The sequence below is a fragment of the Uranotaenia lowii genome, chromosome 3 (assembly GCF_029784155.1).
Source record: "Uranotaenia lowii strain MFRU-FL chromosome 3, ASM2978415v1, whole genome shotgun sequence".
Taxonomy (NCBI): Eukaryota; Metazoa; Arthropoda; class Insecta; order Diptera; family Culicidae; genus Uranotaenia; species Uranotaenia lowii.
Window position 1 is genome coordinate 191,846,078 of NC_073693.1, and position 23,313 is coordinate 191,869,390.

Consider the following 23,313-nt stretch of genomic DNA (forward strand, 5'->3'; position numbering starts at 1 on the left):
TAGTAAGGACACAATTTATCGAAACATTAATGCCATTTCATTGATAATTTTTCCCTTATTTATTACTTGAACAGTTATTTCAAAAATATATAGGGTAAAAGATCCGATATCCATCTCAGAACCTATTTTCATCTCATCTCGCTCATTTAGAGGTTTCAATACTAAATTTGATCATTTCTTTGATGGAAATATTAATCACTCGACAAAATCATGCAATAAACATATTTGCTTAAAAAATGGTCAAAATAGAATAATGATGAATATAGGTGCTGAGACGAAAATCGAAACTTTCTCCCTAATAAATCTTTAGCAAAATGAATAGTTTTGAGAAATTTCCTACATTTTTTTCATGATTTTTTTCCTATTTCACTTAGTTTTATGCTAACAAAGCTTATATATTCAGATTCAAGGTCAAATTCATCATCGAGCAGGATCATTATTGCCCCCAACGAACGAAGATCATAAATTTCTACAAATATATTTCGTTGGAAATTATGAAACAGAAATCGATCAGCGTTGTGCTATCAATCGTGCAATGAAACGTCAGATCATCGGTGAATTGCAAATTCTTCTTCACGAACATAACGCTTTAATTCGGTTATTTAAGACGGCATTGGAATATATGCCTTCTGACGACCACAAAATAATAATCAGAGCGGATAAACGTCCAGCTGGAAGTCATGAACGTCAATTTAACGCCCCAACGATGAATGAAACAGCTGTCGTCATCTCGGGTGAAAACATTGAGTCCCGTGACATCGTATTGAAGAGGCGCAACGATGGCCAATTGCAACGTGTGCACGAGACCCATCGTTCATACGATTCATTACAATACCCACTCATGTTCTGCTATGGAGAGGACGGATATCATTTTCAAATAAGAATGATCAATCCATTGACAGGTGCGTATCCGTTAAATTAAAATGTTCAACAAATTTCTGTAATTTTTATTCTTTTATTAAGGCGAAGAAACAAACAAAAAGGTCAGCTCTATGAACTTCTACGCGTACCGTTTTATGATTAGGCAAGATGCTGATAATCATTTACTGCGGTATCGGCGTTTATTTCAACAATTTGCCGTCGACATGTATGTCAAAATCGAGACAGAACGTTTGAACTTTATCCGGTTCAATCAGGCTAAACTGCGGTCTGAGGAGTACGTTCATTTAAGAGATGCCGTAAGTTCGGAAGGAAATGTCAACAATATTGGTCGATTGACAATTCTTCCATCTACATATGTTGGAAGTCCACGGCATATGCAAGAATATTCCCAAGATGCCATGACGTATGTCAGGTATTACGGCCGCCCGGACCTTTTCATAACGTTAACATGCAACCCGAAGTGGACGGAAATAACTCAGCAGTTGAAACCCGGTCAAACGGCAAGCGATAGGCACGACATAACCGCACGGGTATTCCGGCAGAAGCAAAAAAGTCTCATGGATTTCATAGTTAAGCAGAGCGTTTTCGGTGAAGTAAGGTGCTGGATGTACTCCATCGAATGGCAGAAACGAGGTCTCCCGCACTCACATACTTTAATTTGGTAGAAAATATTCATTATTGATATGATATTATTGTTTATTAAGGACAGTTTTGAAAAATCAACAGGTTGGTTAATAAAATACGCCCTGAACATATTGACAACATTATACACGCAGAGATTCCTGATGCAGCTATTGATTCGGAACTATTTGAAATTGTTAAAACACATATGGTTCACGGTCCTTGCGGTCAACACAATTCGGGATCTCCGTGTATGGTTGGAGAGAAGTGTACAAAACGATATCCACGTCCATTGCTCGCGGAAACTATTTCCGGAAACGATGGATATCCCTTATACCGGCGTCGTTCGCCCGAGGACAATGGCAAATCCCTTACAATGAAGGTACAAGGAATTGACGTTGTGGTTGACAATAGCTGGATTGTACCCTATTCACCGTTGCTTTCTAAAGCCTTCAAAAGTCATTGCAATGTTGAATTATGTAACTCAATCAAATCGATTAAGTATGTTTGCAAATACGTGAATAAGGGCAGCGACATGGCAGTTTTTGGAATTGCTGCTCCAGATGCCAGCGACGAAGTGACACAATACCAAATGGGCCGTTACGTCAGTTGTAATGAAGCGATTTGGAGGATCTTTGCATTCCCGATTCATGAACGTCACCCGACTGTCGTCCATTTAGCTGTCCATTTAGAAAATGGACAACGTGTATATTTCACGGAAACAAATGCAGCTAGAAGAGCAGAACGAGCCCCAAACACGACATTGACAAGTTATTTTACCATCTGCCAGAACGATCCATTCGCCAGAACGCTTCTATACTCCGAAGTGCCACGCTACTATACTTGGAATAAGTCGTCGAGAAACTTCCAGCGCAGAAAGCAAGGACAAGTAGTTGCAGGATATGCCGACGTCTTTTCCACCGACGCACTTGGGCGAATGTATACTGTACATCCAAAAAACGATGAGTGCTTTTACCTAAGATTGCTTTTGGTCAATGTTTGTGGTCCAACATCGTTTGAATCGCTTCGGACTGTGGATGGTATGCTATGTGCGACATATCGGGAAGCCTGTCATCGGTTGCAACTGATTGAAGACGACAGTCATTGGGATTTAGCGCTTGCCGACGCGGTTCTTACTGCACCAGCGAATCAAATACGCACGCTGTTTGCGATTATTATTTCAACATGCTTCCCTTCAAACCCTGTCGAATTATGGAACAAATTCAAGGACGATATGGCCGACGATATTTTGTATCGATTTCGTACGGTAAATCACGAACAGGAAATGAACGATGAAATTCGCAACGAGGCTTTGATTATGATCGAAGACGCGTGTCTGCTCATGTGTGGCAGTTTGTTGAGCAAACTGGGGATGCCGGCTCCCAATCGAACAATGCATGATGCATTCAATCGTGAGATTGAGCGCGAGCAAGCATATGATCAAGACGCGTTGGCCCAAGTAGTCCAAACAAATATTCCTTTGTTGAATCACCAACAGAAGGACGTATACGATACATTGATGAGAGCTATTGATGACGGCAATGGTGGCATTTTCTTCATCGATGCGCCTGGTGGACTGGCAAAACCTTCCTTATTTCATTACTGTTGGCTTCAATTCGTTCAAGACCTGACATTGCCCTGGCGGTTGCCTCATCGGGCATTGCAGCCACAATGTTGGAAGGTGGCCGAACTGCTCATTCTGCATTCAAATTGCCATTGAATCTACAGATGACCGAGGAACCAACATGTAATATTTCGAAGAATTCATCAATGGCGAAATTGCTGCAGAGTTGCAAGATTATTATCTGGGACGAATGTACAATGACACATAAAAGAGCATTAGAGGCACTCGATAGAACTATGAAGGATCTTCGAAATCATACAGGACATTTTGGAGGCGCCATGATTCTACTAGCAGGTTTGTTTGTTTGCATGTTTATTTTATTTAGACCCATTAGCCTTTTGCTTTATTCGGATGTTTCTGAAAGACTTATTAGTGACTTACTGATACATTATAACAATTGAACACACTTTTTTAATTTTACAGGAGATTTTCGACAAACGCTTCCTGTCATACCGCGGTCAACGGCAGCTGATGAGATAAATGCTTGCCTTAAACTTTCGTATTTGTGGCGTTACGTAACGACGCTGCGGTTAACGACAAATATGCGAGTTGCGCTTCAAAACGATTCGTCCGCAGAAATCTTTTCGAAACAATTATTGACTATTGGTAATGGAGAAGTACCAGTAGACGTTTCGACAGGATTAATTTCATTCCCGCAAGGTTTTTGTTCTTTCGTATCGACAAAAGAGGAACTCATTGCAAATGTGTTTCCGAATATTATTCAAAACCATGTGAACCATGATTGGCTAAGTTCACGTGCAATCCTGGCAGCGAAAAATAAGGATGTCGATGAATTGAATTTTATTATCCAGAACACAGTTCCTGGAGAATTGCATTCGTACAAGTCAGTAGATTGTATGACCAATCCAGAAGAAGCTACGAACTACCCAACCGAATTCTTAAATTCTTTAGATCTTCCAGGAATGCCGCCGCACAATTTACGCATAAAAGTTGGGAGTGTTATAATTATGCTCCGTAACCTTAACCAACCCAAATTGTGTAACGGGACAAGGTTGGTCGTGAAAAATCTTAAAACGAATATTATTCAAGCGACTATTCTTAAAGGAAAATTTAAAGGAGAGGATGTCCTAATTCCGAGAATCCCACTAATATCAAACGATTTACCATTTGAGTTTAAGAGAACGCAATATCCAGTACGGCTTGCATTCGCAATGACTGTCAACAAATCGCAGGGTCAAAAATTAGATGTTTGTGGGATTAACCTAGAATATCCATGTTTTTCACACGGCCAACTTTACGTGGCATGTTCCCGTGTAGGAAAACCATCTTCTTTATTCGTTTTTGCACCGAACAATAGAACTAGAAACATAGTGTACCAGACAGCACTGAAATGAGAAGCAATGTTTATCTGTAGTTATTAAAGAAGCTTTAAAAAAATTTAAAACAGTTTTAATCACTTTATAAACATTAAATACAAAAAAAATCATCAAAAGATTTAAAAACAAAAAAGAAAACTTTAAAATGTAAAAACTTTAATTAAAGAAGGCAGGACAAAGTTTGCCGGGTCAGCTAGTTTTGTATATTCTGTAGTTCTCCCTTAGCCAAATCGTTGATTTTTTTGTGAGTTTAACGCAAATTGCCTTGGATCCATTATATCGTTGTGGGAGACATGGGAATTCCCACAAATAATTACTCCTCTTTGTCTCCAAAATAGGCCTAATTCGAAGACATTTCGAAGAAATTTGCATTATCGTGACTGGTTTTTCGGTTTGTTTTCTTTGTGTGTTTGCCGGCAGTTTTCTGAAATCGTTACCTACCCAAAACCGCAAATAGCACAATAATAATGACACCGCGAAATCGCAGGAAATGATCAAACGACAAACGCTAGTAGGTACAATTTAGCTTCCGGGTGGATATTAACGGCACCTGTTTTCTTCTTCTTCTTTTTTCTTGTAGGAACCGCCGGTTGGTCATATTATTATCATGCAAATAACAATCTGCCTCTCATTTTATCGCAATTTTTCCACTGTTATACGGTTGAACGGCGACGCATTGCTTTGTTGAGCTTCGGAAGAAAATAACTTCCACCCACAACACGGAATGGCGCGACGAGGACCTCGTCGTGGGGCAACTTTGTCCCCAGGAAGTTAGATTGTTGGTTTGCTTTTTCTTTGCTTTGTGGCGCTTACAGGAAAGATTCGCCCCTAGATAGCATCTTCTCTTCTGCCTCCACGCTTTCTTTTGTGGCGCGCACTTGTTTAGTCGTTTCATTTCGTTACAGTCATTAAGCTCTCAGGAAACTCCCAAGCTTTTCAGGAGGAAAATTTATGTTGGGAAAACCAGACTGAGCCGAAGAATGTAAGCTCGGTGCTCCTCGTTATTTAGAGGTAATGCAAGACTGAGCTTTTCAAAGTCTTGAGCAGATTCGGTTTGTTATTCCAAAGGTGATGGGCTCGATTTTGGCTGGGTACAAAAACGTTAGCTTCGGCTCCAGAACGGAATGCTTACAATAACATTCTTCAAAGGAAGCAAGGTTCCAGTTTCCAAGAACAAACCACACGTCAGATAAGTGAAACACAAAAATGGACAGCAACATTCTTTTTTTGCCATACAAAGTTTCACTCTTGTAATTTACCGGTTCAAATGCTGATTACTTTTACCAACTCTATGTTGCACACTTTACCTCGGGATACTTCATGTGCATCGTATTTAAGAAAAAGAAATCCTTTTTTAAGAACTTTGATCTTCACAATATGCTGAGAAGTTGTTTCCGCCCGTTAACAACAGTCTGTTTTATGTGGTTAACAATCTTAATAGCCAATAGTGACGATGCTACACATCATTATAAGATCATTTTAATAATCTTCTTGATGTGCGTCAATCATGAAGCAGTTCTAGTCGCGGCGAAAATTTTTTTTTGTTTATGAGTAAATGAGCGCCTGGCTGACCCGGAAAGGAAAAATAGAACGGGGGACAGAAGAGGAAAATTTTAAACGAGAGTAGAATAGCCTAGAAAAGGATAGCGGCAACAGAGCCCGAGGGTTCTGAAGCACCAGTTTAGGAAAGCGTTAAGATAGTGCTCGACGGACTAGGACGGTTGGTGGCCCCCATATGAACTTCGAGTTAACCCAACCTCCAATTAAACCGAGCAGTAACAGTATGGTAGCAAAAGGTATCATATGCTAACGCCTCGATATCATTGTCAGAAGGGATCACTATCTTACCATAGTTGAGTTATCCCTACCTGTCACCTAACCTTACTCGATTCAATGACTTTAAATTTATGATCGTTTTTACTCGAGATTAACATCTACATTAGGGTGTCCCAAAATTGCATAACTTCTGGGAATCTGGGGGCTCACCCTCCAAATGGTAGATTAGGATGTGCAGAACAAACTTTTGTATGGGGGCGACTAAAAGAAATCATGTTTAGAGGTTCCGCAAGCGCGATCTTTGAAAAAAGTCCACTTTCAAAAGATTTAATTTTAAACAAATTTTGGATCCAAAAATTTTCATAAAATTTATATGTTTTATATTTTTTTAATTTTGTTTGAGTTAAATACTACACGTAAAAAATTAAAAATGAACCAAATTTGTGTCAAAATGTAAAACAAGCAAGCTATTTCCAAGAAAAAATTTTTTTTTGTCCAAAAATGTTGTATTCAACTTACCAAAATGTGTACCAAGCGTAAAATATTTTTGATACCAATGCCAGCAAAAGATGCGGATTTTTGTGCACTTAAACTTTGCTGAACAAAACATGTTGTTTGTATCATCGTGTGAAGAGCTATTCACGGTTTAATCCTCAATAAAAATCACAATTTAGGATATTTTTTATTCAGTTTATCAAATTTGTCTTAATAAATACCTACTTTAAAATCAAAATACTTGCAAAAAAAAGACTTTGATGGTTTAAGGGAGTCATCAGAAGGCCATATGCCGAATTTGAGCAGAATCGGACAACAGGAAGGGGTTGCACTGAATCTCAAGTGTGAAAGGAATTCTGAGACATAGTGTTCTAAAGAAGCATAAAAAACTGGTTTTTCATCATACATATTTTTCTTTACCAATCGATTGTTTGATTGTGTAGATTTTATTAAAATTTAAATTAAGACAAACGTTTCACCTGAAGACTGCAACTCGATTGGACTTAAAACAAAAAAGTTATGGCTGTTCAAAGATCGTATTTTTGTGGCACATTGTCGTTTAACACACAATGAGTACATTTTACTCATAACGTTTTACAGGACAATTTGTAACCAAAATACAATCTTTAAACAGTCATAACTTTTTTTGTTTTAAGTCCAATCGAGTTGCAGTCTTCAGGTGAAATGGTAGTCTCAATTTAAATTTTAATAAAATCTACACAATCAAGCAATCGATTGGTAAAGAAAAATATGTATGATGAAAAACCAGTTTTTTATGCTTCTTTAGAACACTATGTCTCAGAATTCCTTTCACACTTGAGATTCAGTGCAACCCCTTCCTGTTGTCCGATTCCGCTCAAATTTGGCATATGACCTTCTGATGACTCCCTTAAACCATCAAAGTCTTTTTTTGCAAGTATTTTGATTTTAAAGTAGGTATTTATTAAGACAAATTTGATAAACTGAATAAAAAATATCCTAAATTGTGATTTTTATTGCGGATTAAACCGTGAATAGCTCTTCACACGATGATACAAACAACATGTTTTGTTCAGCAAAGTTTAAGTGCACAAAAATCCGCATCTTTTGTTGGCATTGGTATCAAAAATATTTTACGCTTGGTACACATTTTGGTAAGTTGAATACAACATTTTTGGACAAAAAAAATTTTTTCTTGGAAATAGCTTGCTTGTTTTACATTCTGATACAAATTTGGTTCATTTTTAATTTTTTACGTGTAGTATTTAACTCAAACAAAATTTAAAAAATATAAAACATATAAATTTTATGAAAATTTTTGGATCCAAAATTTGTTTAAAATTAAATCTTTTGAAAGTGGACTTTTTTCAAAGATCGCGCTTGCGGAACCTCTAAACATGATTTTTTTTAGTCGCCCCCATACAAAAGTTTGTTTTGCACATCCTAATCTACCATTTGGAGGGTGAACCCCCAGATTCCCAGAAGTTATGCAATTTTGGGACACCCTAATCTACATCCTTACTTGAAATTCAAACCTAATCAAGCTATAGATCGAATAACAAAAAAAAGTATTAAAACGAGAAAGAACTAGAATCAGATGGATTGGTTAATTAAAGATGTTTCCCAATGTGTGATTCTTTAGGAATTCAGAAAAAAATACGCGGCTGCTCTGTAATTATATTCACATACACATATAAAGCGGCCCACCACACTCCCCCATACCAAAAAGCTCATATGAGCCCCCTGGTAATGGACGCTTTCTGTTCTCAGCATGTCTGGCAGCAAACAAAAAAAACAAAAACGCGAGCAAAATTTATTCATGCTGAGAACCTTAACAAAAATGTTTTTTTTTACTTAATGCGAGGGAATGAAGCTAGACAAGTAAACTAAACTAAACTAAGAATGAATCTCAGTGGAAAGAGAATTCCTTTGAAGAGATCCATATTTATAAATAATTAATACAAAAGAAACAAATTAAAAATTAATTGATAAAGCTAATATACTAACTAGGAAAAAATATTTACAAAAAAAATGTTAACGTTACTTTAGAAAAAAAAAATAAGTTAAAATATATGTGTAACAAAAAACAATTTAACTATATTAACAACTTGGATACCATAAAACCGAATTTCTAATCAAAGGTGTCTATCATTCCAGCTTTTATAATAATTTTACTTTATACAAACAATCATGCTTGTCCAACACCTCGCAAACAGAACAGAGCAGAGAACGAATTACACTTTTATCATTTCGGTTTCCGAGTGCACTGCTCAGCCGATCAACGTTCACTTATCTTTTTGCCGAGTGCGCCCGATTGCGGTTGCTCTGACGGTCGGGTGGACGTCGCTCGCTCTAAAGAAAAGAGAAGGAGCTGGCTAGAAAATAGTGCTCTAGCGACGGTGCTGTGTAGCTCAGTGTATCCAGCCAGAAAGATTTCAATGCAGGAATGTTTTATTCAAAAAAAAAAAAAAGCCGTTATGCAGTGCGGAACAGTGCATCAGTTGAAGAGGTCCAATGTAGGTTTATGTATGAACTATTTTTGTACGTAGCCGGGCCGGGCATTCCTGGCAAATTATTTGAAAAACATGGTGAAAACCGGGTAAATAATCTGAAATTCTCCATTCCATAAACCGAGCAATATCCGGCTAAATCTGAGGAAATTAAGGAAAAACGACTTACATTTTTTTTGTTGCAGCACATCAGCAGTGTCAAATTTATCTTTAAAGCATACGAAGGAAAGTTTTGGTTTGATATTTGATGAAATAAACTTTCACAAATCCAATTTTTGACAAACAATTTTAAACTGGATTCGATTTTCTTGTTTCATTTTGCAAATAATGTGGATAAAACTGGGCAAAATCCAAGTAGTTTTTTCACAATATCCGGGCATCTGCAAATTGCTGTATACTTAGTTTTATGTCCTTTTAATTTCGTACGTGGGAAGCATTATTTTACAAAAGCAGCAATTCGAAAAGTAACATTTACTAAAATTATTCAAAAATCTTTGCCTTTAAACAAACCGTGAACATTACGCAAGAATCTGGGACAAATTTAAATGATAAAACTTCAAAACTTTCACAAATAGTAAAATTTAGGATTTATCTTCCTTAACCGCTACGCTTTTGATATTTTTCGACCGAAGAAAGCTATCGTAGCTAATCATTTGTCCTGGTGCAGAACATCAATCTAGAGGAACTCGCTCAGGAATGAAAAGATAGGTGTTTTGGGCAAAGTTGTTAATTCGCATATTTTGATATAAAATTTAAAGGCGAGAGATTTAAAAATAGCGCGATAATAACAATAACTTTTTGTAGAGCATTTTTCAAGATTTTTTTTTAAATTCAACCGTATCTCCTTGGGTTAAGATTGTAGAACTTTGATATTTTAAGCAAAGTTGTGCATTTTGTTGAGATAAATAACTTTGTAGAAGAAACTTAAGCTCTAAAATGCTAAAGAAAGTTATGATTTATATCTCGCTATTGGTGGACTTCTAAACTTTATATTTCATATCAAAATATGCGCTTTGTTATACAGAGCAATGTTGTCGAAAACACCAGCACTCTATCTTAACTACCTTTGGCGTTATTAATTTAGTTCCGTTAGATTAATGTTCTGCATTGTAAATTCTGACGCACTTCCAAACATCGATCCAGACGCAACCGATGAAGACAAACCGAGTTTTCTATAAAGCTTCTCTTTCGCCCGAGTGCGAACGAATTTATCTGCACCGAGAACGCACTTCATCAGTTTGCTTGCTTCTCTTGCCCACACTCGGGTGGACGCTTGGTCGCTCTGGAGGTAACGGAGCATTTTTTAAAGATTCTCCGTTTGGGAAGAGCACAGCGAAAAAAATACACGCTCTTACTCTGAACAGGCAAATCTGAGGAGCGATGCCAAGCATGCAAACAATAAAATAAATAGAATGATTGAATTGATTATCGAACTTAATAACCGGACCATACTGCTAATTACAATGCTGTTCTTCTAAAATCTCGAACTAACAACTTCTCAGAGCAACTTTCCTCAATCTGTTTCGGGTGACACTCCTATTTATAAATCTCATACATTATTTTCCTGGACTATCATCTATCTTTTACTTCATTATTTGAATTTCACACCTAACCAAAAGTACACAAAAAGTATTGAAACGAAAAGGAATTATTCTTGACAGGAAGCTGTATAAACAGCATCTTGATCCAATTAGCCTCTAGTTCTTGTAAAATGCTTGTTTTAAGAATAAGCCTTCGAAATTCATAAACCGCAAATGCACACTTACTAGAGCATTGGGGGAAGAAAACTATTAGTTGCCTAGTAGCACATTGAACATTGAATACCTAACTATGTGCCAATTCTTAACATCCTTATATCCAACTAATTCTTGTACAATTAAATTGCCTATCTAATTTTGGCAGTTATCATTCATTTACAATACTGTCTATTCTAATCTAATTTGCGCATGGTGGAAAAGTGGAAATATCAATATTTAAAAGGCTAGTTGTGATATTTCCACTGCGCAATGCTGTTGTTGTCCAACGGAAGGGAGGGCAAGTGTTTCAACTCCCATTCACCTTATCAACATGGATCATTAAAGAAAAAGTATACGCTATTAAACTACATTTTAATTTATTTTCTATGATACCATATCGAATAAGGCTACGTGCAACCGCCCTTTCAGGTTTATGTTAGTTAAGAGTCTGTTGCCTATAACGACGTTGCGTTGTCTCCATTGACCTGACCTACGGGGATCCTCCGGGAAGCCTTCACACCGAATATAGTCAGCACTGTTCGGTCTATGACCGCACCTGCGCCTCCGAAGTAGACGAACCAAGAATCTTGGTGATTGGTGGGATTCGTCCAGTTCCCACCTCAGCTGATAACGACGATGTGACCATACCTCTATGCCGATTATTTCGTGACGGTTCATCGATTCCGTATAATGCTTCCTGGGTTTCTCCACTGGGACGCAACGAACTCCGCACTTGGGAGGCCTCAAAGTTTCCAGCCAGCGTCATCAGTATTTCGTTGCGATCGAAGCCCCCTGAACAGCAAAAAATCGACTGGTGGCGGAGTTTTGCTTGCCGTAAAGTCTAGACTCACGGCTCAGCTGATCGAAGACAGTTGTGTACGTGCCTCCTGATCGCTCAAGTGATCTGGTTGTAGCTGAGTCATTCTCGCGCTGCCTCTCCAAAGTGATCCAATCTGCTCTCCCGTAGATGATATTCTTGTTATCGGTGATTTCAACATGCCTGGCTTGAAATGGTGCCCATCCCACGGTGCCTTTTTGTTCCCAGATCCAATGCGCTCCTATTTCTCGGCTCCTACCAACATTTTCCTGGACTCTTTGAGCACCGCGACTCTTCGCCAGATCAACAGCTTCGAAAACGAAAACGGCCGTATGCTAGACCTCTGCATTATGAACGAAGGCTTCAGGAATCCGACAATTGATTTAGCTCCCGCTCCTCTCGTCAAAGTTGTTTCTCATCATCCAGCTTTAGTGGTCTCACTCGATGTCACTAACATTAACGCCCCCTTAAAGGAAACTGCTTCATTCTACCAGGACTTCAAAAACGCCGATTACGAAGCTATCTCTCGAGTCCTAGGTTCCATCGAATGGGAGAACGAGCTCGATCTCTCTAACCCCAATGCTGCCGCTGCGACTTTTTCAAACATACTGAACTACTTAATCGATCGTCATGTTCCGAAACGTAGCTTACCTTCCAACCCTTGAGCTCCCTTGGTCACTAACCAGCTGCGACAATTGAAGACGGCTAAAAACCGTACTCTTCGATACTACAGCAAACACAAGTCCCTCTGCAAAAAAGAAGAATACCGCAAACTGAACACAGCGTACAAAAAAAAGCAGCAGGCGTTGCTAGCAGAACTATCTTCACCGGTTACAACGCAATTTTAAAACCAATCCGAAATCTTTCTGGAAGTACGTCAAAAATCAGCGGAAAGAATTCGGACTTCCGTCTTAAATGTTCTTGAACGGCAACTCAGCAAACACCGATCCTGAAATATGTTATCTTTTTGCTGAGAAGTTTTCAAGCGTTTTCAGAACGGGGTCCATTTCCTCAGAGCAACTGGATATGGCTGTAAGAAATATTTCACCTCTAGATTCTTCCTTAAACGGTATCACATTCGATGACGCAGCCATTTTGAAGGTGACAGCTAAGCTTAAAAATTCATCTTCTACAAGTCCGGACGGAATACCAGCTATCTTCTTGAAACGTTTCATGCCACACCTACTGACTCCCATTAGGCATATTTTTCGAGCTTCGCTGGACTTCGCAATCTTTCCCTCGCTTTGGAAAGAAGCTAACATGTTCCCTGTTCACATAAAAGGAGATAAGGAAGATATAAACAACTACCGCGGAATTTTAGCTCTCTGTTCGATAGCAAAACTGTTTGAATTGGTTGTTCTGGATCCAATTTTTTCGTCCACGAAGCAATAGTTTTCCAACGATCAACACGGATTTTTACCAAAACGATCCACGACTACAAATTTACTGACTTTCACATCGTTCGTGCAAGATAGCTTTGCCATGAAGTCTCAAACTGATGTCATCTATACCGATTTGTCGGCTGCTTTCGATAAAGTAAATCACGATATTGCAATCGTTAAACTCGAACGCTTAGGATTCTGTGGATCTTTACTGGACTGGTTTCGAAGCTACTTAACGGAACGAAAATTATCAGATCAAATAGGAAATTTTTTCTCAAGACAATTCTCCGCTTGTTCAGGCGTGCCTCAGGGAAGCCACTTGGGACCGATAATTTTTGTCATCTATTTTAACGATGTACTCACTGTCCTTGATGGACCTTAACTTGCGTATGCTGATGACCTCAAACTTTTTCACACCATCAACAGCCAAGAGGACATCGATTTCTTGCAAAGGCAGTTCAATACCTTCGCTCACTGGTGTGACCGCAACTGCCTGCCTCTGAACCGGAGTAAATGTGCTGTCATTTCATTTTCTCGCAAGCGGAACTCTATACACGCGGAGTAGAGTAGAGTGGGGTAAAAGTACGACCTTAGTGCTATACTATTTTTAAAAAATTTTGCAAGTATTTTTCCAGAAAACCAAGAACAGCATTTGATTTCTAGGGGTTTTATCTCTCTTCTAAAAAATTTAGAAACTAATCGATCGACTCATTTGATAACAGTAGTAAAAATGCCTAATTGACATCGAAACGTACTTTTACCCCATCTCTGGGGCAAAAGTTCGAATGATGTGGGGTAAAAGTACGACCATTCAAAATTCCACATTTCTGCATGAAGTTAAGAGAAAATTTATTTTATATAAATCTTTGTTTACAGCAGCAGCTTCTGTGCTCGCTTCTGATACGTACTTTTGCCCCTTCAAAGTTTCTCCTGATTCATAGTTTATTGTGCAAAATAGAGACATCCTAATGAAATTCTTTCTTCTGCATTTCAAAGTGGTTGAAAACAACTAAACAGACACATAAACACTTTCATTGAAACCTAGAATTTTGATTGCTCAAATATGTTTGCCGTTATTTTAAATATAACATCATTTATGCAAAAAAAAGCAACTTTCCCTTATTTTTCGGAGTATTTTCAACTTCTACGAAAAAAAAAATTGGTCTGCATGTAGGCTTTCTAAATCATTATCAATCAATGCCAAAGTTTAGAATTTTGCTGTTTTCGGTTTGTGATAATCTCAAAACGAACTTTTTCCCGACTCGTACTTTTATCCCACCCTACTCTACACTCTTGGCAACGAAACCATCGCCCGGGTGAACCACATCAACGATCTGGGCGTGATCCTAGACCATCGGCTGGAGTTTAAGACTCATACGAATTACATCGTTGATAAAGCATCTAGAAGTCTTGGCTTCTTATTTCGCGTAACCAAGGAGTTCAAAGATGTGTACTGCCTAAAAAGCTTGTATTGCAGCATCGTTCGCTCAACTCTCGAATATGCATCAGCAATTTGGTGCCCATTTTACCAGAATGGAGCCGAACGAATTGAGGCTATCCAGCGGCGCTTCATGCGGTATGCCCTGAGACACTTGAACTGGCTGGATCCGTTTCGTTTACCCAGTAACGAAAGCCGTTGCCGCTTAATTGATTTGGACACACTTCATGTCCGCCGAAACGCTGCACGTGTTTTAGTCGTAGCGGATCTCCTCGCATCGAGAATTGACTCTCTCGTGTTGCTGGAAGCTATTCCCCTCAGAGTGCGACCCCGAGGACTAAGGAACCAAAATCTGCAGCTCTATGTTCCAATACGGATGAACAACTACGGAGCCAACAGCGCTCTTATAGGAATTTTTAGAACTTTTAACCGCTTCGCCGAGTACTTCGATTTCAACGTTTCGAAAGCCACTTTCCGAATAAAAAATTTAATAGTATCGAGGACAGTGTAGACTAAGGTAGTTTTAACTTGTTTGTAACTTATTATTTTATTAAGCTATCATTAGGATCAACAGGGATCCGTCGATGTTTTTACACAAATAAACAAATAAACCGTCAACTTCTATAAACACAGAAATGCACGCCGTCGCCGTTACCCATCACAGCCTAGGGTACGGCCTAGTCGGGGCGAAAAATTAACTTCAAAAGTGATGCAATACATACCCGTGTTTAACAGAAAATGTATCATCTGAAACCGTCAATGCTATAGATCTCGTGCATTGATTTATTCTCACCGGACCGCCGAAACGCGAAAGTTATAAGTAAATTTAATTTTCGATATTTCGACAAACTCCATTATTCGACGCGCTGTTATTGTTCTCGGTACTCACGATTAAATGCCACAGTTAACCCTTACGGAGATGACGGGAATAGCCAGAACTCCACCACGGTCGTTTGCTCCTGCCGCGAAACAGTCTTCACCAACGATTGCCAAAGCTCCCGAAGGGTAACTCCAGTCACTCAAGCTAACAGCTCCAAACGTCATCGTACTGATGATGATGATACATCGTTTGGATCATCATTGACTTTGGACAGCGCAGTTGAAGTGCTGATGAACCAATTCAACCAAACCAAAACAATGATCAACGCTATTAACACCAAAATTGATTCGGTTAAGCTCGAGCTTGAAGGAAAACTGGTGAATGTGACGCAGGAAATCACATCGTTGAAGCAAGAATGTGCTGCCAAATTTAAACTCTCTTCGTTCGTCGGACAGTAGAGTTGATAAAATACATCAATCCGTGGAGAGCCTTCAAAACAGGAACGAGCTGATCTTCTCTGGTATCCCCTACATGAGCGGTGAGAATCCTATGACGTATTTTCAAGCGATCTGCCGTCAGCTTGGGTATGCAGAAAATTATACACCTTCAGTAGATTTACGTCGTGTCAGCTCTAAGCCTTTGAAAGATGGTGACAGCAGCCTCATAGTTGTGAAGTTCTCTTTACGGATTGCGCGAGATGATTTTTATGGATCCTACCTCAAAAACTTCAACCTTACGCTGGACCATCTGGGACTTCAATCAACGCGGAGAATCTATGTGAACGAAGATCTATCCCTTCCGGCGCAGAAACTAAAAGCTATGGCTCTGCGATTGAAGAAGGATGGGAAAATTGCGACGGTTTTTACAAAGCTAGGAGTTGTATATGTTAAGAAACTGAGTGAAGGTTCATCCGTTGGTGTGCATGATGAAGAAGATCTGAAGGAGTTTTTATAGTTTTATTTTCGAATGTATGAATGCTTTATTTTTAAAGTTGATTGACCTGATTGATTTGTATATACTTTTGAAAATTTTAATTTTTTTAAGAATTGTAAAATGCTCAAACACAGTTTATTTATTCGCAATTTGAAATTGCTTCTGACAGTATGTATTTATGATGTCCTTTGCTTTTAATCCCTCTCATGCAAATATACCTGGAGCTGTTTTACACGCTGCTCTGTTTACTGGTAAATTAAACATTTGCCTTGGTAATGTTCAAAGTTTATGCGCAAAAAGTATGCTCAAGTTAGATGAGATAAGGCTAGCCCTGGTTAACTCTAAAGTTTAAATAGCCTGTTTTACTGAGTTCTGGCTGTCGGAAAAGAACAGCGATAGAAGTGTCGCAATTGATGGATACTAATGAAACGACGTAAATATAGGCGTGGTGACGGAATTGTTGTTAACTACCGGAATACTTTAAGGTGTAAAATGTTGTTTTGCTCGGAGCTAGCTTCAGATTGTGTAGACAAAACAGAGTACTTGGCACTTGAGTTTCACATAAACGGGATACAGTTTCTTTTAGTGGTAGTCTACAATCCTGCTATGAGAATATAGTCCTTGTGGGTGATTTTATCATCAACTAGCTGATCCCATACGAACTCCGTTTCGCTATCAACTTGGAATATGTCATGAACAGTTTGTATGAAAGCCAATTGCCAAGCATTTTCCAGAAGCACTTCTGAATTCATTGTTAAGTAATAATTGCAAAAATATTGGACGATCACTTTGTCTGTCGTCTGCTACTAAATTTGAAATCAGAAATCCTTTAACCGTGACAAAAAACCACGTGTATTAATTTCGACTCGATCATTGCATAACAACGCAATTATTGCCAAAAAGCTAAACCCCTTTCGGGGGCTCTTATATAATCTTAATCGATTGATCGATAATCTTAAATCGATTGCCCTTCCCTCTAAACTGCCGTGTGCAAATTTTCAAAGCAATCCATTGTATAATAACGTCAATATAGCTAAAAACAGTGAAAAATTAATTTATATGGAAGACCCCTTTCGTCGACCCCTGGCAAAATATTTGACATCTGAAATCGGATGCTCGTCCCTGAAAACTACCGTGTGCCAATTTTCATCCCAATCCGATGTAAAATAACGACGATAATGCAAAAATATTGAAAGGTTTATATGGACGACCCCCTTTGCCGGCCCCTTACACTGCATTTAATACCTGAATTCCATTGCTCATCTCTCAAAACTCTCGTGTGCCAATTTTCGTCTGAATCCGGTATATAATTACGACAATATCGCATCAACAGTAAATAGTTAATATGGACGACCCCTTTGGCCGACCCCTGATTTTAGTTTGGATAAGTGAAATCAGTTGTTTGTCCCTAATAACTCCTATGTGCAAATTTTCACCCCAATCCGATGAATAAAAACGTCAATATCACTAAGATACTGAAAATTTAATATGGACGACCCCTTTTGCCGGCCCCTTACACTGAATTCGATACCTCAAATCGATTGCACGTCAAAACTATCGTGTACCAATTTTCATCTGAATACAATGTATAATAACCTCAATATCGCAAAAACAGCGAACAGTTAATATGGACGACCCCTTTGGTTGACCCCTTACACAAAATTTGACACCTTAAATCATTTGCTGGTCATTCAAAACACTCATGTGCAAATTTTCAACACGATCCGACGAAAAGTAACGTCAATATCGCGAAAACAATATTTGTGTTCTATGGACGACCCCCTTCAGAAGGGGTCATCCGAAAATCTAAAAACATTTTTCATCATTCCTGGTCCTAATGAGCATCCATGCCAAATTTCAACTCTCTAGCCTCTAGTCTATAGAGGACAAAAAAAAAACAAACAAACATACAGAAATTGCTTTTTATATATATACTAGCAGACCCGGTAAACTTCGTCCTACCATGTTAAACTTGGCGTCCATTTTCCTTTTTTTCGTTAATTAATTTTAAAAATTTTGTGAACATGTCCTAGTCTTTTTTTACATTTCCCTCTTTTCCGTTAACTCGAATTTTCCCACTTAACTCTATCGAATTACATGCTGGTAATATTTATGTTTCATTTCATTTCATTCATTACCATTAGTTTACTTATTCCGCAATGCTCAAGTTCCCATTAAGGTTTAAATCGGAATCAAAACTTTCTCTTTAATTGGAATTTATTTTGCATGAAACTTTATGGAAAAAGAATTATGAATATCGGGAGTATTTGCCCAATATTCTGCCAAACGCAGCACTTTCAGTACCCAAGTAGCTTTGTATGGTACATATATATTTTAGAACTGAAGAAATAAAAATACATCAGAAAAGATTTTTTACTAACCATTTTCAAGCAACTTTTTGTTCACTATCCTCACTTTTGGAAGCAGTGGTAATTAATATCCATATTTTCATCAAAATTATGTCAAAAATATTGAATCAAAGCAATCGAAAGATTCCTTTTAATTCAACCACGGTACATACCACAACAGAGTCAAAAATATTAGCGTTTTTTTATTTGTTCGAGCAAAATATGCAAATTAAATTCCTTTGATCATTAACCCAATCAATCATGAAAACGATTGGTTTTGAAAGGAGGAAAAAATATGTTTAGATTTTTTGTTATTCAACCGAATTACAGCATTTTTATTCTTTTCATCCTAAAGGACATGTCTGACAATTCAAACCAAAGATTCTAACTGAAGTATTGGCGTGTTCTGATTAAAAAATTACCTGAACAGTGTTGGAGGTGATCTGCGATTTCATTTAAGATTATGTGATATTTTCAAGATTCAATAACATTTAATTGGAATGCAGGTTTTAAAAAATTAAAAAGATTGAAAAGAACTAATCTGTTAAGGCAGATTTTTCATGTAAATATACCTCGAAACCTTAAAAAACATTTAAGTGTCTTTTTTTATTACAAATTGTAATATTAAATAAAGAAACATCGGGGCTTGTGCAAACGGATATCATCACAGTTCAACATTCATATTCTTTCAAAAAATATATATCTAAGTATACATTTGTCCAATTTATGGATGCAACTGAAAACACTTTGCTCTTTATAAAATGCGTCAGTGCAAAGACTTTAAAATGTTCATGTTTGTTTTTTTATCAACTTTCATTTATATATCTGCAGTTTTTTCCAGAATAAAATAATGCGTTGTACTCTAATTTCATTGAATACTGTTTTACCATAAGACCATCATTTACAAAGACATATTTAATTATTTTGAATATCTGCTTCAGATTTAACACTCGGGATACCCTTTCTGATCATTTTAGAGAAAAAAATCTAAAAAGGTATATGTTTCATGGCTAAAAGGCGCGTTGCATTATGTTTCACGCTATGAAAACAGGAGTTAAGATCATTTTCAACACTCTCAGGTCATTAGAAAAACTTATCAAAAAATTCTGCTTCAGCTATCAAAAAAATATGCTTCTGGAATATCAATCACAAAAAAAACATTCCAAAAAAAAGCGGATCTAAAGTCTCTTCTATGTAGCCAAAATATGTTAAACAAAACACACGTTTATGATAAGTAGGTACTACGTAGTACGTACGTAATTCTGTGTTAACAAACAGTGATTCTGTAAACAGTTTTTCGGTGAATGATTTGAAAAAAGATGAGTTAATTTAGTCAGATTGTTTATTTGGGCCCAACCATTTATGAATGAAGAAACAATATATACATTTTTGTAAATGTTGAACTTTTACACTTGCTCTAGTGTACCTTTCAATTATTTTTTTTTTCTTGTTTTAGTGATAACTTTCACTTACGCTTGGAAAAAATCTAAAAGTTCTTTGAATTCGGCCTTTAACTAAACATCAATCCTAGATACCCCATTTTAAAGGACAGGCTCTTGTTCAGTTCATGTGTCTGTTTATTTTCAACGGATTTTGTTGATGTTCTGTTAATTTAAAGGCGCTTTATACATCTTCCGTTAAGCACATTTGTACATATTCGAAAAATGTTTCTAGGCGTATTGGACTGTAAAAATATTAGGTAAATCTCCTCATTTTTTTTTTTCAAATGTCCGCAAAGAGTCATACCATTATTTCATATGCATCATTACTAAATTCATATATTTCATACAACAATTCCATCTTTAATTAACACGAACTCAAAATGGTTTTATTTTTTTAAATAGTTTAAATCGTTTAGATTTGATCGATAAAATATCAATCGGGGTCACATCAAGGCGTCACTAATTACCATGTGCTGTACAAATGATGTAGGAATAAAGAAGAAAAAAACACATCTAGGCTTCATATCGCTACCACATGTATTGAAATTATGCTTGGTTTAGAAATGCGCGCCCAAATATTTGAACTAATCAGTATGCTATGCTAGGTTACTATCCTCTCTCGACGTTTGCTTGCGACGCCTTGGACGACCATGGAGACGAAAAACAAATCGCTCGGCGCCCGAAGTAAAGAAAATCTCTAAAAATGGATGTCATGACTTTAATTTCATTCAAAAAACTACAAATTTAATTATTACGGACAATTGATGCAACTTTTTGTTATTTTTATTCGATATAAACCGATTCGCATGCCTACAGAATATTCTAAAAATAATTTCATTTGAATCGTTTGGGTCATTTCGGAGGAGTAGTACTACAAACACCGTTACAAGAGAATTTTATATAATAGACTAGCAGACCCGGTAAACTTCGTCTTACCATGTTAAACTTTGCGTCTATTTGCATTTTTTTTCGCTGTTTGACTTAAAAAAAGCATCAAATCTTGAGTTGTTAATCGTCTCGCTTTCTTGAACATGTTCTAGTTTTTTTTAACATATCCATCCATCTTTTCCGTTTGCTCGAATTGTCCCGCTTAATTATATCGGAATCAAATCTAAGAATTTCAACTCAATTCTACGGGTTTCATAAATTATTAAAAAATTCTCTCCAATTAATTTTAAATGCATCTTACATGAATCCTTTTCATTTACATTTCTTTGATTCGGATGCTTTGAATATTGCCAAATGGTATCAGGTATCAGCTTCCCGTTGCAAATTCGATTTTTTCAGCACTCAACGTTACCATCAAACTTGGCAAGCCTTCATAACTTGTTCCATAAATAACATATGTTGATTATATCTAAGTTTTATTTATTGTATACCATTTAGTTGATTTACTCCGCTTTGCTCGAGTTCACTTTAAGGATTAAATCGAAATCAAAATTTTCTCATTTATTGTAAATTCATTGCATATGAAACTTTATGGAAGAAGAACTTTGAATATCGGGAAAATTTTTGGAGTGTCTGCCCAATATTTTGCCTAGCCCAGCACTTTTAGCTCCCGAGTAGCTTTGGATTTACAAACCATGTTCAAGCAGTTTCACTTTCCTCACCTTTGGAAGCAGTGGTTAATTATATCCATATTTTCATTAAATCATGTCAAAAAAAAGTTCGCCCTTAATTTATTTGTTCGAGCAAAAATGCAAATTAAATCAAAAAGACTTGATTTATTGGGTTAATGTTCAAAGGAATTTAATTTGGTTTTGATAAAAAGAGAATATAGGTTTAAATTTTTTGTTATTCAACCGAATTAAAGCATTTTTATTTTCTTTTTTATCCTTAAAGACATTCCTGCAAATTTAAACCATTGTTGTCTGATTTAAAATTTTCCTAAACAGTGTTGAAGATGATTTGCTATTCTATTTAAGATTATGTGATATTTTCAAGATTCAATAACATTTAATTGGAATGCAGGTTTAAACAAATTAAATACATAAAAAAGAACTTAGCTTTTAAGGCTACGATGATTTCATGAGTTCATTCTTTTTTCACTCGGGATACCCTATCTGACTATTTTAGAGAAAAAAATGGTATATGTTTAATGGCTTAAAGGCGCGTTGCCATTTGTTTTTTTAACCGTGGGAAATAACAGGAGTTAATATTATTTTTAACACTTTCAGGTCATAATAAAAACTTATCAAAAAAATTATTCTTCTGGAATATCAATCACAAAAACAAATTCAACAAAAAATCAGATCTAAAGTCTCTTCTATGTAGCCAAAATATGTTTAACAAAAACACACATTTATGTTAAGTACGTACTTGAATTCTGTTTAAACAAACAGGGAATCTGTAAACAGGTTTTTGGTGAACAATTTTAAAAAAAGTAAAGTTTATTTAGTCAGATTGTTTATTTGGGCCTAACCATTCATAAATTAAGAAATCATGGATAAATTTTTTGTAAATGTTGAACGTTTGCACCTTTTGCATTCGCCCTTTAAATGAACATCAACCCTATATATCTAATCCATTTCAAAGGACAGGCTCTTGTTCAGTTCATGTGTCTGTTCATTTGCAACGGATTTTGTGGTTGCTCTATAAATTTAAAGGAGCTCGATACAACTTCTGTGAAACACATTTGCACATGATCGAAAGCGTATTGGATTATAATCCAAATCTTTCCACTTTTCTTTTTTCAAATGTCCGCAAAGAGTCATACCATTATTTCATATGCATCAGTACTAAATTCATATTATTCAGACAACAATTCCTTCTTTAAATAACACGAATTAAAGTTTAATTTTTTCAAATCGTTTAAATGGTTTTGATTTGATCGGTAAAATATCAATCTGGATCAAATGTAGGCGTCATTCATTACTATGTGCTGTACAAATCATCTAGGAATCAAGAAGAAAAAACACATCAAGGCTTCATATGGCCACCACATGCATTGAAATTATGCTTGGTTGAGAAATGCGCGCCCAAATATTTCCACTAAACAGTATGCTATGCCATAGTTACTAACCTCCTACGACGTTGCTCACGACGCCTCGACCATGGAGACGAAAAACAAACCGCCCGGCGCCCAAAAGAAAGAAAATCTCGAAAAAATTGAAGGCCATGACTTTAATTTGATTCAATTTGTTACAAATTTAATGATAACGGACAATCGATGC

General features: G+C 36.9%; 1 protein-coding gene across 1 annotated transcript; it reads left to right on the plus strand.

Annotated features, from left to right (window-relative positions):
• Window positions 1–1,711: 1,711 nt before the first annotated feature.
• LOC129752961 (uncharacterized) lies at window positions 1,712–3,223 on the plus strand. Its single transcript, XM_055748752.1, has one exon. The coding sequence runs from the start codon at window positions 1,712–1,714 to the stop codon at window positions 3,221–3,223; it is 1,512 nt and encodes a 503-aa protein (XP_055604727.1).
• Window positions 3,224–23,313: the final 20,090 nt, after the last annotated feature.